At 36.3% G+C, this 16,342-nt stretch overlaps 1 protein-coding gene across 2 annotated transcripts in view; it reads left to right on the top strand.

Annotated features, from left to right (window-relative positions):
- aplf (aprataxin and PNKP like factor) overlaps positions 1–16,342 on the top strand; it is a 45,284-nt gene that overhangs the window by 4,239 nt on the left and 24,703 nt on the right. For both annotated transcript variants that reach the window (XM_052012947.1, XM_052012948.1), the window contains exons 3-5: positions 1,998–2,158; positions 4,435–4,621; positions 7,646–7,775. In XM_052012947.1, the coding sequence (XP_051868907.1) occupies positions 1,998–2,158; positions 4,435–4,621; positions 7,646–7,775 (478 nt within the window). The remainder of the gene's footprint in view (positions 1–1,997; positions 2,159–4,434; positions 4,622–7,645; positions 7,776–16,342) is intronic.

Here is a 16,342-nt window from a genome sequence, read left to right as displayed (position 1 = left end):
CAGTTCTCCTACAAGTACTGCACAGTCTTGTGCCCTTTTCTAACAGAATCAAGGGCATTTAGTTGAGTTTGCATAAATTTGAACTGTTTGCAAACAATTTGCACAGTATAATACCCTGCAAATGTTGGACTTTGTAGAAGACTATTTTCTGGAAGTAATCTCATAATATGTGAGCCCTATGATTACAACCAGATCCAAAGACAAAATAGCCTCAGGTAGTCTAGTGGATTACCTAGTAAAAGTGATGCTTCTGATAAATTAATAGCAGAGTAAGACATAACGATGTAAGTACCAGTGCTTAGAATCTGCAGAAGGCTGTGCTCTGCCACTGGATTCTAAGGGAAATCTATCATTATCACTGAACCAAGACGGCCATCCTCTTTAAATAAAACATAATTGCTTTACCTCAGTGCAAAATTGGTACTACATCAGCCTTAACATACAGAATTTGTACAGTTTTCGTAAAAGAAGAACTTTGATAGTAACCATAAGGCAACTGGTACTTTCTCTTCCATTTCATAATATTGTGGCTGATCTTCTCTGCCAGCACCACTTTTTCACTCCTTTGATTATTTTACTACTGAAATATCAATAAATCTCAGTCTTGAATTTTCTGCACATCCACAATCACTCAGGGTAGGCAATTTCAAAGAATCACAACCTTCTGAGGAAATTTCTCCTCATCTTCATCCTAAATTGCTGACCCCTTGTGCTGAGACATGTGAATCTGCAAACGCTGGAAACCTGAAACAGAAAATACTGGAAATACTCAGCAGGTCAGCTAATGTTTATGGAAAGAAGAAACGGTTAACATTTCAGGTCTGGGGCCCTTCAGCTTACTGAGTCCACATTGATCATCAAATACACATTTACAGTAATTGTATTTTATCCTCCCCAATTCCCATCAACTCACCCCAGATTCTACCACTTAGCTACACATAATGGGCGATTTGCAATGGCCAGTTTACCTACCAACCCCCTTGTCTTTGGGACGTGGGAGAAAATCGGGGCACCAAAAGAAATACCATGCAGTCACGGAGAATATGCGAATTTCCCACACACAGCACTGGAGGTCAGGATTAAACCCAGGTCGTTGGACCTGTGAGGCACAACCCTTACCAGCTGCATTATAATCAGCAAAGTGTATTTGTTTTTCCATTGCTTCATACTTCTATTTTAATAATGAATTTTGGAGAAATTAAGAAGTTAGCAATAGGATGGCAATTCGCAAAGTGAAAATTAGGTGGACTTTAAGAAATGGTGGTTTTGAGTGGCACGATTTGGATAGGAAATGGTTGTCAGTGTTGGAAATGACAAGGCCAACAAGGGGATGCTGTAGACATGTGGTCATGAGTTGGACTAAAAGGAGTCCCAAAGAATACCTAGATGTGCCTGACCTAGGGGCAATGAAGCAGGGAGGTGACGTGAGGAGGTGAATTGGAGTTTATTGAAGTACTGTGGAAAAAGTACCTGAGTGGATGGTCCCAATTCTATCAATAAAGAATGTATTGATATGCCATTCGTAAATTAAATTTGGAGATTAGCCTTGGCTATTCATACTACTAAATTCAAGTTGTTAGAACCTTAGTCAAAACTAAAGAGTTTCATATTTTTGCAATGGAATTTATTATCTGTGATTCAGTTACCTGACTTTCCAATCTGTTTCCATAATTTTCCTAGGCTGTCCTTGTTTATGATTTTAACCTGCGGGTACTACTCTCTGTCCTTTAGACCAAAGTAAACTATTTGAAGCCCAAGAAATTGTGCATCCAATTTATTGTAATTCACATTCTGGTTGTCTTCTTTTGATTATTTATCTGTCAAAAATCCACTATTCTATTGTGAAGAATAATGATTTCAGTGTTACTGTGAAATCTAGTTAATGTAATTCACACTGCTGCTCATATTTAGCGAGTTTCTACTGTTATGCTATTTTGCATCAAAAGTAAAGTGAGTATTTATTCTAATTTGTTGGTCATTTCCTTTGCTTGTTCCAGATACACATTAATCCATGCTTCCATCAGTCCTCAAGTAGAGACCAGCTTCTGCCTCTGGAGAAAGATAAATGGCACTGGCTGAACCCAGGAGACTGCTTTTCTTTGTTGCCAGACAAATATATATATAAAGTTATCTCTTCCAGTTCGGATCAGACTTTAAGGTGACTCATTAATTTAGAATCAAATAAACAACAATAACATATGTTATGCAATAAAACAGAAACTACTGAAAATCTCAGACAGTGTCCGTGGAGAGAGAAACAAAGTTGACATGTCAAGTTGATGACCTTTCATTCGATCTGTATGTGGCAGATTTACTCAAAATTAATAGGATGATATTTTTATAGAAAATTTGAACTGGTCACCTTTCTGATTTTTGACTATTCGTACAAAATGTTATGATGTTTTGATAAAGGTGCTGTCATAGGAATATCACTGGACAAGTCATTTCAGCTTTTTCAAAGAGCTTTTATGTGCATACCTGGGCTGAAAGATCTCTTGTGCAATGGGTTTTGACACAGTTTTTTAGATATACATTCCTAAATTCATAATGGACACAAGTTATAAATTGTCTTGAATTATATATATCTTTAATTATTTTTACATTAGACATGACCAACCCTGTTTGTATTGTGGTTGCTAATTTTATTTCCAGAACTTGGTAAGTGGTAGTGATTCTTGATAAGTATGTGGAGAATTGTTTTAATTTGTGGATCAAGTTGTGTGTCAAATGCAAGATACACAGTCAGTAACATTGAAGATACCTAGGCAGTCTTTTAAATAGCAATCATGCTTTCTAATTCTAAATTATTATGTTCTTTTGTATTTCTTCTGTCCTGTGCATCAGCACTTTAGCATGAGATTACAGTAAGGTAATACTTTATTGTTTTCTAAAAGTGAACTTAAAGTGCAATGGAACAACACAAACAAAATGCTGGAGGAACTCAGCACGTCTGGCAGCAATAGATGCCTGACCTGCTGAGTTCCTCCAGTATCTTGTGTGTGTTGCTCCAGATTTCCAGCATCTGCAGTCTCTCTTGTATCTCCATTAAATTGCAATGTATGGTTCTACATTTTTTTTTCTCTCTAGCAATGTTTTCTTGCCTTCCACTTCTTTCCTTTTCCATCTTTTCTCAGTCCATAATTAGTTGCCTAGAAACTAACACTGCTTTTTGTTTTATCATTATAGACTGGAAAACCTATTTTTCCTGGAATGAAACAATCAATTTTACCTTGGGGTGCTTGGGATGACATTGTTCCCTCTGCAACGTTCTTTCTAGTGCCTTGTGGGGAAAATTTGGCCAAGTTAATTTGGGAGCAACTACAGTAGTTCAATCCTGGGACAATTAGTTTTCCTAAAGTAATTTTATATTGAAATCCCTCACAGATAAGTCTTTTAATTATCTTTCATCCTTTCGGCACCCTCCACCACCCCCAAGTTCTCCCAACGTCATGATGTAAATGCCTCAGTCACCCACCCTATGATCCCCCAAGAGTTCCAGTGAATGTCTCAGTCTCCAACCACACTCGTGTCTGTAACTTGCCTCAATGTTATCTCTATATCATCAATTGTGGTCCCTCCTGTCCCTTTCCATCCTAATCCAAAACTTGGACTCTGATCTCTCTCATATTCCCCAATCTTGATCAAAGGCATAGACTCTAGTCCCTCCCCTCATTACCCCTATCTCTTTGACCCACAACTCAGGAGTGTCTGGCAAATGGCCACCAGTCAAATTTAACCCACCCTCAACCCTTCACTGTGTATTCAGTCTCTGACCCAACTTCGGAGCACACATTGTTGCTTCTGAAAATATCAGAACCCTTTATGCCCAAGGTGCAACTAATGTTTACCCATGACCAAAATTTTTTGTACCAATTTCAGTGCATTATTATTTCTAGGCTAATGGTTGTAAGAATTGATGAAATATGTTAAATACTATATCATTAGAGTACTTTAAGTGTAAGATTTATGGTATATATAACTTGGTTGCAATAAAATAACAACAAATTCAAAAGAAACTTAAATTGAAGCACAGAAATAACTTAAGTGTGAAGTGCAATCATGTCTTTTTATAGAATGGTGGCCGTAATTAAGTTGCAAGTTAAAATAACTCAGTTTGCCTCATGGGGATGAATTATTGCATTCATCAGACGTGGATTATTTATGGATATTATTTTCAAATATGTTTTACATGGTCCACAGTATCGTGATGGGGACCATCTTGTTGAGATGTTTTAAAAAGTCATGCCCATTAGAAAAGAACTGTGAAAAGAAAGTTAATTTCATGTGTTGTACCAACAGGTTTTGTCTTGTATGTAAGTTGAGCCTTATAGTGAAAATTGACTTTTTTTTATCAGTGTGTACCAGGATTTATTTTAGAATAATATAATGTAGTTATGGCACTAAAATATTTGTATCTTATTTTTGTAATTGCAGAAACAGTGACCTGTCCAGTTTTGAAGATGATCAGTCTAACTCAGAAAATTTGCAGTTAGGTCAAGGGAAGTTTAAGAATGGCTCTGAGGATTACACAGAAAAACCTACTAAATCTTTCAAGGCAATGACAAGAGATTCAAAAGAAAAATCCAGCGCATTTGAATCAAATAACATTTTGGAGAATATGGTATTAATTATATAATTAACAGATATTTTGTTAATTGGAAACCAATGAGTACTTTTTGACCAGTCTAATGATATGCTGGATGAATAAGGGCAGGTTTGGTTCTCTGGAATCTTGAATTATTTATTAATTCATAGGATATGTGCATTATTTGCAAGCCCAGGATTTATTGCGCATCCAGAATTGTTCCTGGTGGCTAGCTAAGCCATTCAAAGATGAATAAAAGTCAGTCAGAACATCTATGAGACAGATGGGTTTTCATGACAATCTGGTAGAATCATTGTCATCATCGCTCCTTCTGAATTTGAATAACTAATTTATTTAATTAACTGAATTTAAATTCCCCAACTGATTTGAATTTGGCTTTGTATAGTAATAGTCTAGTAAAGCAACCATACTCCTTTCTAATTCGTTTTAAGATGATCAAAATGCCTACCTTCGATCAATATACTGAACTTCTGCAGAGAGAGCATTCATTTAGCTCCTTTAACAAAATATCCCAAGGCACTTCAGGGTTCTAATACCAAAGCAAAATGCTGAGGGAAAATTGCAAGTATAAAGAAGAAAATACAAATGTTTTGAGTTTTTTTAAAGAAATGAGAGGAGAAGGAAGTGAAGGACTTCATCAGCTGAAAGCACAGCTACCAATGGTGAAGAGGAGGCTCTGGTCGGAGGAACAAAGAGTTGAGATTAATTGCAGAGCTAGATAAGGTTATAGAGAGAATGTGGCAAGACCTTGATATTTTTGAACCATGAGGATGAAAATTTAATATTTCATTGATGAGAAATTGGGAGCTAACATTGCTCAGTGAGATCCGATATCATAAGTGAAGGGACTTGAGTATGTGATAACATATGGCCAGCAGGGTTCTGGATAAGCTGAAATTTGCAGATCTTGGAGAATGGGAAGCCAGCCAAGTGAGCACTGGAGTGGCCGATTTTTGAAGTGATAAAGTTAGGTGAATACAATAGCAGATGCTGCAGAGTTAGAAGTTGTGATATACAATTTTGGACTTGTATTTCTGCATATTCTAATAATTCCCCGGACTTTCATACAGCAACAACAGCAGCAGCAGCAGCATAAGTACCGATAATGAAGCACTTATTGTTTCAAAAGTATCCCATTGTTATGTAATTACTTTTAACCTGCAGAGCACCAACAAATTTTGGTAAATATCATCAGTTCATTTGTGATCTTTCTTTTTTAATAAATTTCTGTGCCCCTTAACAGCTCACATTAAATGATCAAAATATGATTAAAATTTTGATTTGTTTTGGTACAAGTTATACATTTTAACAAAGGCCATTAAATAAATGGTAAGATGACGTGTGGTTGATTGCTGGATGTAGTAGCACTACAGTACTTGTTTATAATCTAATCATCAAGGTTGTAAGTCAATCCTCTGTTGATATTTTTAACTTCAGAATTTTAGTGTAAGTTTAAAGTGCATTGGATGTCATCTTGTAAAATTCCATTGATTCTAGAAAGATTCCAGTAGATTGAAAGGTAGCAAATGTAAGCCCAGTAATTTAAAAACAAAGGGAGATAAAAAATGGCAAACTGTAGATCACTTAATCTCTACTATTGTTGTCAGATTATTAATAAAGTAGCTGTAATAAGGCAGAAATAATATTAGGATTAACTGGATTAATAAAAGGAAAATCATAATTGAGTAACGTATTAAGAATTTTTTGAGGTTGTAATCAGTACAATAGATTAAGAAACCAGTAGATGTGGTGCATTTGAACATTCAGAAGGCTTTTGATGAGGTGTTACACAAAAGATTATTAAACAAAATTAGAGTACATGGAATTGGTGGAACTATACTAGAATAGATAGAGGATTTGTTTGCCTGTCTAGAATCAGGGATTACAGTCTCAGATTAAGGAGTTGGCCATGCAGAATGGGTGAGCAAAATTTCTTCACCCAGAGGCTAGTGTATATTTAGCTTTCTCAACCCAAGAGAGCTGTGGAGGCTCAGTCACTAAGTATGTCCAAGACAGAGATTCATAGATTTTTGCATGTTTAGGGAATTGAGGGACATGTGGTTAGTGCAGGAAAGTGTTGTAGAAGTAAAAGGTTAACCATGATCATATTGAACCACGGAGCAGCCATGAGGAATTGGAAAATCTTGCTGCTGCTGCTGCTTTTTCTTGTGTTCTATTTTGTTTCTACAAATTCTCAAGGATACTTAGCAAAAATTTGGAAACATCCTACAGTATCTCTTATGCTCATTGCTTTTTGAATTGAAACCATTTTTTGCTTGGTTGGCTTTTTTGCTGCTGTGTTTGGCTTTTTTGCTACTTTGGAACAGCAGATCCCAAACCCTTCCCCAGCTACATCCTGCAATCAAAATGGAGTTTTGTGTTAATCCTGAAATTCCTTCCAGATTTGTTAATTTAGATAAAAGCTATAATGTACTGTGAAATTTTGTGTACTTTGTGCACAGATTAGTGTCCTGTTTCCAGTTTCATGTGAACTAGCTGAAAGTATTTAAGCATATTGCATGAATTTAGATTTAGGTCCTTGAAATTGAAGGAAATGCTTGGTAAATTTCTTATGTATGACAAAGCCAAATTTTATTCCTGCTCCTTTTGATTGTAGACTTTTAACTTTCATTTTAATTGCTGTATGATCAGATCATCTTTTCCAATGAACTTTGAAATTGAAGCGTTGTTGGTTCTGCTGATGAATAATCGGAAATGGGAAAATTATACATTAAGTAGCTACAGAATGACTGTATCTAATGAGGGAGTTTTTGTTACCAGTCCCCAAGAATAATTAGCAGGGGAAAACCACTCACAAGTGGCTTGAATATCAATTCTTTGAGGTAGGGATGAAGTCTGTCACAACTTCAGCTCCTGATTGCTGTGCATTTTTCTTTGTATGTGTAAACATCTGGTGAGGATGGGATTGAGCACAGTTTTGATGTCCACATATTGTAATTCCACATGGCAAAATATTACATGGATTGTAAGGTTGTCAAATTATCTTTTGCTATATCAACTAATTTTCTGTTCTTACAGTCAAAAAATCAGCAACAGAATAATGGTAATGCACCACTGAACCCTGTGCAGAGGAAAAGGGTCTTGCCAGCTTGGATGCTGCAAGTTGCAAAAGAAGTACAAAGTACTTCACCTTCTATGAATAAACAAGGTAGGAATGCAGGCTAACAGCAAATAATTTTTATTGAATTTTCTTTTGATGGATTACTTTTTACTGAAGTTTTCCAGTTGGAATTGTCCAGTGTTTCTGTGCAATTGAGAACCTTTCTTTGATCCAAATTCGTACATATTTTGTGTTTTTATAGAGTTATAGAGCAATACAGCACGGATACAGGCCCTTTGGCCCATTGAGTCCACATTAATGATGCTGTAAAGTCAGTGTCATGCATGGAAAAAAAGCAACAGGGCACAAACTTTGTGTGGTTTCTGTGATAATACTTTGTTCAAATTGATTCAGAAAGCTACCTTTAAGAATCACAATTCTACAAACTTAATGAGATTTGATGCCCTTGTCTGTCATTTGCCTTCTCAGGTGAGTGTGAAAACTCTCCTTGCTCTATTCAATGAAAAGCAAAGAAGCACTTCCAATTTTTTTGCTAATATTTATCTCTTGATCAATCTCCTTAACCAACTTTGTTGCTCTGTGAGGGCTTTGTATTAAAATTAGCTGCAGCATTTCCTTCATTATAAAATATGCAATAGTTTTATGAATTTAACCGAATCATTTTGAGATGTCCAGAGTACATGAGAAGTGATTTTTAACATGGTTGCACAATTTATTTCAAAGTCTGCAAATGGCATAGGTGTATTGGATTAAAAGTAGGTTAATGTACTGCTCTTATCTACTTGTAACTTCATGCATTCAGAAGGTCTATAACAAATGTAGGATGAGATCTAGAATGCCTGCTTTTCATAGATTCTATGTCCTACATTTATGAATTAAGTGTCCTTGGTAACGTTGAGTCTGTACTTACTGTCTATCCTTCGTTGCCTTGTGAAGTTGGTGGTCCTGGATTTAAAAGGAGTACTTTATGCTTTGACACAGTTCCCTAAATGGTAGATGTTTCTCCAGATTGGCTTGGACTCCAGCTCCTGCCAAAGGTACTCTGCAGGATTTCAAATCAGTATGGGTATCTGCCCTGGAGTTGTAAGGGTCACAGGCAGGAGGACGTGGAGCATGTTCATTTGCTTCTCTATCAGTAATAGGTCCCAATCAGGGACTAGTATTTGCTTCAATCTGGCAACTACATATAATCTTGTCTTTAATTATTCTTAAACCACTGGCAGTATATTTAACTGGGTTGAATAGTAAAAATAAAAACTGGAGGTGCAAGATAGAATGTTGCCTATCTCTGTACTCCCATCAGCTGTTGCGTAATGCTGTGGTAATTCAAAAATGCGCACTCTAACAAGTTTCAAATTAGGTTTGCAAATTGAACGTTGGAAATAGCTCAACAGAACAAGATTAGTTAAAATCAGCAAGGTCAAATTAAAATCAACAAGACAAAGTCAGTGGTGAGAATTACCATTGAGATGTTTTGCCTGTCCACAAATCAGCAGGACAGGAAACAGCAGCAATGGTTGTGAATGCAAGAATCAAAGAATTCATAGGTTTGCATGCCAATGAGCATAAAGAGGATTTTGGTAGAGATATTTTTTTGTCAAAATTGAATATTATTTTTCTTTTGGCAGATAGACATTTGAAGATTCAAATATAGTAGATGAAAATTTCCTACAACAATAATTTACCAATCTCATACGTATGGAAACCTTGTAACTCCAAGTGGGTTTGGGTTCCAGAATGCCAGGAAGGAATGGTGTGCTTCTCCCTGCAAACTTTGCTTTCCTTACCAGTGGGGAAAGGAGTAAAAGGTTACTAATATAGAAATTAATATTGCTTGGTGTTGTTTTTCTCAGTGCTACACGTATGGAAATTGTTTGTTTCCTAAGCAGAATACAATTCTGGCCATTTCCAGCTCAAATCGTGCCATTCCAGAAATTCATCTGGATATTTCTGGTTGTGAAATGTATGCATTAATGGCCTTGCACTTATGGAATGATTTGAATTTCTCATGAAGCTCTCTCTAAAGTATTTGGATGTCACTTTTCTGAAGTGCTCCTGCCATTTTAAAAACTCAGGACAACCACGTTTTAAGAGTGCTGCTCCTGGTAGGGCAGTTCCTCTCTGCCATATTTAGAACTTAAGCAGGGATGCTCTCTGCTCCCAAGGCAAGGCTGTGCATGATAGTTTAAAGCAGAATTTAGTCAAGGGCAGCGTCATGGTTGAGGAATTCTGTAAGTGGACACTGCCTCTTACCCCTTGATAATTTCATTCTCTTCCCATTGGGCCGATGATACAAAAACCTGAAAGCATGTATCACCAGGCTCAGGGACAGCTTCTATCCCACTGTGATAAGACTATTGAATAGTTCCCTAGTATGATAAGATGGACTCTTGGCCTCGCAATCTACGTCGTTATGACCTTGCACCTTATTGTCTGCTTATCTCTGTATCTTTAACACTTTATTCTGCATTCTGTTATCCTTTTACCTTGTACTACCTCAATACACTGTGTAATGAATTGATCTATATGAACAGTGTGCAAGACAAGTTTTTCACTGTACCTTGGTACATTTGACAATAATAAACCAATTTATCTTTGTTCTTGGCTCTCAGTGGGATGGATCTTTGGGTGTTTGGGACATGGACAACCTTGACAGTGCTGAAGGATCCATATATGACATGATTAGCAATGAGCTGCTGGATCCCCTCCTTTCTATCCACCATTTGTTTTTTAGGTCATGGGATCTCTGGACCATGGTGTCAGGTTATTAGAGCTATTTCTTTCCCCTTAAGTGTAGTCCAGGAACATGTTGCTTTTGTGTTTTAATTAGCTCCTGGATCTGCTGGTCTTTCTCATCCCACCTGTCCTAGTGCTTCCTGGTAGAGAATTCAAGATATCAATTACCTTTTCTTTCAGTGCAAGACTTTTGTTTTCTTACCTCATTCGAGCTAATTTATCCAGGATCACTCTATTTATATATAATAAAAACCCAGAAATTGTTGATCATTCAGCATATGTGCAAAGAGAAACATGGCTTGAACATTTATCAGAATTGAACAGGTTGCAACCATCCTATTCTGAATCTTGGTTGTAAAGCATTTAATATTTATATCATCTCATAATATCCATTTACTCCAAATAACACTGTTATTTTAGTCATTGTGGATATGAAGCCAATGGGCCAAAGTTGCCTGTATATATTTTGTTAAACAGCTATCACATTAGTTTTTCATTTTGTAGGATGTCCTTGGCCACCTTGAACTTGTTCATAATGACTACTTTCAACCCTTAAATGTATATGTGATCTCCATTTCCTACTCATCAAATCTGTTGGATTATAAATGATTATGGACTAAAGGAAAGCTGATTGGCTGACTTTTTATTACACCAAACTTGTCCATTACAGCAGGCAGTATTACCCATTATCTCAAAGTAGCAATTTTTTTTCTGGATCTTCCCTGCTTCTGTCCATTGGAGGCTAACAATTTTAAAGATGCATCCTGAAGGGCTGAATTAGCATCTCCAAAGACATACCATCAGATGACTCAAGCTATTAAGTAGGTTTGTGTGGCAGCTAAATCTAACATGTGTATCAATTCAGTTGCACCCATATTTCCCTGTGTATCATTGAGACATTTTCCAGAATCTCAGTGGCACGAGTCACATTCTCTGGTAGTGTGTTTTGAGTAAAATGCGTGATTACCAATCACTTAGATTGACACATTAATATCATCTCCCCATGGAGGTATTTATTTACGAATACTTGTGGATAAAACCATTGTCCCAAGAGTTATTAAAAATGTAACTATTGAATTAAAAGTTCTGGATTTAATGACTCTTTAGATGCAACTTCAGTACTTGGGATCATAGTTTTAACACCCTGATGTGAAAAATCTGTATTTTGTTATATAATAGGCAATAGTTTGATTATAATCTGTGTTCATTCTGTTTTATTCCAAGTTTGGCCTATTGAAGTATTCCCAAGCTGCTGATCTTGGCTGGCTGTTTTTGCTGTGTTTTTACTTTAGTTGCTTTTTTTAATCTCTACAGTTAGATTTATGAAAACATCCCAGTAAAAAGGCTTAACTAATGTATGAGAGTGACTCAGAAACATTTCTGACCCATTTTACATAATTTTGATGTAACCTTATTCATTGTTAATGCTTATGGCAAGATCCACAATGTAACATTAAATAATCTGAAAATTCTACAGCTACCTTTAAATGCATTGAATGGAGCCAATAAAAATAATGCATTAATCAACAAAGCTTGAAGAATTTTAAGACTATTATGTTTGGAATTTATTATAAGTTTATATTGCTTAAGCCAGGATTCTCTACTTACACTAGAGCATTAGCTGCTCTGGCATGCTTATTAGGGACATGAAACAATTAAGTCCTATTGGTCCTTGAGCCTATGACATCATTCAATTAGAATATAGTTTGTTCCTGTCATAACTCCATATACACGCCTTTGTCACATTTCTCTAAATACCATTGGTTAACAAAAATGTATTAATTACAGATTTAAAGTGAGCATGTGACTTAGCATATATTGCTAAAGTAGAAGAGAGTTTCTAACATTCACATCTGCACATAAAAGCGTTTCTTATCTTCATTCACAACAGGTCTGGTTCGAATTTTTAGACAAATCTTTATTGAGAAATAGTTTCTCTGTACATCTCATTTTGTATCTGTCCTAAACCAGACACGGCAATTCCAAGATTGAAATTTCATATCCTGCAGTATTCTGTGGCATTCTCTTCTAGGCACTTATCAATTCAAGCTGTCGACTGTGTAGAGCAATTTATATATTTTGGAAATGATAACATTTGATTGCCAGCCCATCAGACATAACCAACCATTTTTGGTGTGGCTGTTGATCAGGTAACTATCCAGAGTATCCCATCACCATATGCTAAAATTTGAGACAGATGGCCCTTTCTGGTATTTCCATGTTACAACTATGCCAGGTACCTTTTGAATGCGTTTCTCTCAAAGTGCTGATGTGGAGTCTGGTTAAAACTGATCTTTGTCTCGCCTGTCTCTATTATGTCCCTTGTACATTTGGCTAAGTTTCCCAGAATGCCTCATAGTCATGACATATTTACCGTCTGTTCTAATGCTAAACAAATATATATATATATATATATACATACTACAGAACAACATTTTTGTGTCTATAACTTCACTAAAGATAATTGAATTCTGCATAGATACTATGGTTAGTTTTAAGAAGCAAGTGATTACAGTGTGTGTATATGTCATTCTAATTGATAATGGTCTTTGTTGATATGTGTGTGCCCTGGTGATTTCAATTGTCGATTGCTGCTTTTAATATCAAAAGAAGACTGGGAGCTCTGTGATATCAGTGTGGGGCATAATAGAAATTGACTGAAGGCTGGTGCTTCCTTATTATCAATGGTTTTCATTAGCCATACCCTTTGACTGTCTCTGGTCCCCAAGAGAAAGTATCACTGACGTCTTTTAAATTCCTTTTGTTAAAAGGCAAAAAAATGTTTGACTTGGAAAAATCTTCCGATTCTACAGTGGTTCATTATAGAATCAGTAAATTAAAATTTCAGTATGAATACTGATTTTTTTTTCCATGAGAACAAATTCTGGATAACCTAATAATTAAACTGTTAAATTGTAAATTAATCTGTTTGTTGTAGAATTTAGGATGGACAGAATTCACATTAATAGAAGTATGAAAATACTTCTTAAAATTGTACATGAGGCAATTTAATGTTTGTACTCATCATTGGTTAGATCTTCTAGTGAGCAATGAGTAGCCCGAGCTCGCTGGCCACCAGCCTGCAAATCCTCACCCGGATTTTACCCTTTCCTGTGTAGTGGTTTATCCTGACTTTCAATGAATTGGCTCACTGGCACCGGGCTTGTGCTGGTTCCTCGGGCAAACTTACTAGGGAAGAATTGGAAAATGTGTGAAAGTTTGTGCTCTCTGTAGAACTTTGGCAAAGCATAATCAGGTGATTCAGCTGATGTAAAATTGCAAACTTCTGCTTAGTAGTGGAGGTAAATGAAGAAGATTTGGAACATTATTCTTAATCTGCCAGGAGTAAAGATGTGGTTGTAATGGAGTTAACAAGATTTATGGTCCAACATTTGTTATCAGCCTTTGAAAGATGTTTACTCTCAACACAAATGATGCTTCTAAACTCTCTCAGCTCAGCACTGGAGTTGCTATTTTTATTGTCCATATTTTTACTAGATTATAATATATTTTTATTGTCGTGCATGCAGTAATGGTGTTTATTCTGCCTTCTCATGTAATATTGCAAAGGAGGATATCAGTAAATAAAAATGACTATATAAAAATATATGAATCTCTTGAAAAGATGTTCCCATTCCCTTATTCCTCCACATTATTTATATCCATACATGAAGAGCAGAGGATGACAATGGTAGAAAGGTAGTTTTTCATTTTTTTGCTGAAATATCATATCTTCACTCCTTTTGGATAACACTTTTTAAACAAAATTGAAGCACTTTGAAGTGGTAATGAGCAGTGTAAATTTAACTGTTGGAATAGTCAGCTGGCACTGACAGGTTGCCCAGGCACGGTAGTGTAGCGGTTAGCGCAATGCTTCACAGCGCCAGCGACCCCAGGTTCAATTCTGGTCACTGTCTGTAAGGAGTTTGTACATTCTCCTCGTGTCTGCGTGGGTTCCTCCGGGTGCTCAGGTTTCCTCCCACATTCCAAAGACATATGGATTAGGAAGTTGTGGGCATGCTGTGTTGGCGCCGGAAGCGTGGCGACACTTGCAGGCTGCCCCCAGAACACTCTACGCAAAAGATGTATTTCACTCTGTGTTTTGATGTACGTGTGATTAATAAAGATGTCTTATCTCTCTTATCTTCTGGAAATGGGGAATGAGCATTAAATGAAGTCAGAAGTAAGAATTTGGAGTTTGTGGCATAGCTAAAGAAGGTGGCTTCAATCTTGCCCAGTATTTAACTGTAGGAAACTTGACTATCTAGGATCAGATATCAGATGAGCTATCTAAGAACACAGAAAAGTAAAGTGTTAAGGAGTGAAAGAGACACACAGGGAAGGTGGATAGAGTGGGTTATTGAAATTTCACTTCTGACATTTTCATATCAGTCAAGGTACAGATCACTCTGATTTGTTGGAACAAGCCATAAGCTTGCATCCATTGCTAGGAATATCCATAAAGTTAAGCAAATAAATCTTAGAAAGTTTACAGCTCAGAAAGAGCCCATGAAAAGCACAAAGGGAAAAGTCTTGAGTCAATGTTTCATTTTATTTTTCTATTTAAATTTAGTGATTCTTTTCCTGCTTCTGTATAACTTCAATAATAATGCATAACAATAATAACAAGTAAGTTCTGTTGAATAGCATTTCCCAACTGTCCAAAGTCCTATTCATTGGAAACAAAAAGCATACTTTTGAAGTGTATGGGAAAAACAAACATTTGCAGTATTTGTGCCAAATGTTGAGACTCTTCACCTATATGGGGAGCAATATATCTTACAAGGGAAGGGCCCAATTTAGTAAACAAGTGAAACAGAATGGGAAGGGGAGTTAAGGTCTGGATGGTGATGGTTTTTTTTTCCCCTTTCAGTCTAAATAAAACTAAATGTTTCCACTTTCCCTTTTGAGAGTTATGAAACCAAAAATATGGAGAGGAAAAACAATCAATGATAAATAATGGAATATCCTGATTTATTGCTTTTTGTAGTATCTTATTAGGAATATCCTCTGTTTAGTAGTGGTCAAAACAAAAAAGCCAGTAGTTAAAAGTGCAAGCTCAGATTTAGTATATTAATCTTTGTGCAGAAACTCTGAATTTATTTTTGGTTGTTAGCTGTGTAGCTCCTTGGAACTCGTAGGAATGGAGATAACTAAGCACAGTGAAAGATCAAGCAAGTGACTTTTTTGGAAAAACTTGCTATCAATTTTGTCTTATTTTCTGAAATTACTGACTGTCACAAGACACCCCTACCTTCTCTGTCATGTCATGATTAATATTTGAGGTTAAGTACCTTAAGTATAGTAGGAATATGGAAAGCGGTAGAGGCAAGATATGGGTGCATCTCATCTCTCAATCTGCCACTGGACTCGCTATTGATGTTCAATAACTGCACAAGGTGAGAGACTGGATACACTTTGCATTTGGGCCCGTCAACTTTATGGCAGCTGTAAATGGCATATCTAAAGTAGCCCCGTTCATTTCAAAAAGTATATGTCTTGTTTTTTACCTTTTAATGTTACTGTTTTAACTAAATTACCTCTTACTTCAAAGTGAATTGCTTTTACTAATAACTTTTTAAAATTAGAAATTTTAGAGATTTTCTAAATGTCTAGATACGGTACTGCAAATTGTTAGAGGACAATAGCATGAGAATGCATAATATGTTAGAATATTAGTATACAAGTCGATAAAGCTTAGTGGCCTAGTTATGGCTTATAGCCATTCAATTTCAAGGAATAGCTGTGATGGCCAGGCCTTGTCAGTGAGAGCTGCCCAGCCACAAAAGATTAGCGTGGGAGGGGATGACTGCAAGGCCTGGACTGGATTCAATGTCGCCAGGATAACTGATAATGCATTGCATTGCACACAGCCCGATGTTATCTGCACCTTTTGAGAAAGTGAGTAGTTTGAGTAG

The sequence above is a fragment of the Pristis pectinata genome, chromosome 3, assembly GCF_009764475.1.
Source record: "Pristis pectinata isolate sPriPec2 chromosome 3, sPriPec2.1.pri, whole genome shotgun sequence".
NCBI classification, from domain to species: domain Eukaryota; kingdom Metazoa; phylum Chordata; class Chondrichthyes; order Rhinopristiformes; family Pristidae; genus Pristis; species Pristis pectinata.
Note: the sequence above shows the minus strand (reverse complement) of the source record. Positions and strands in the feature narration are given on the sequence as shown.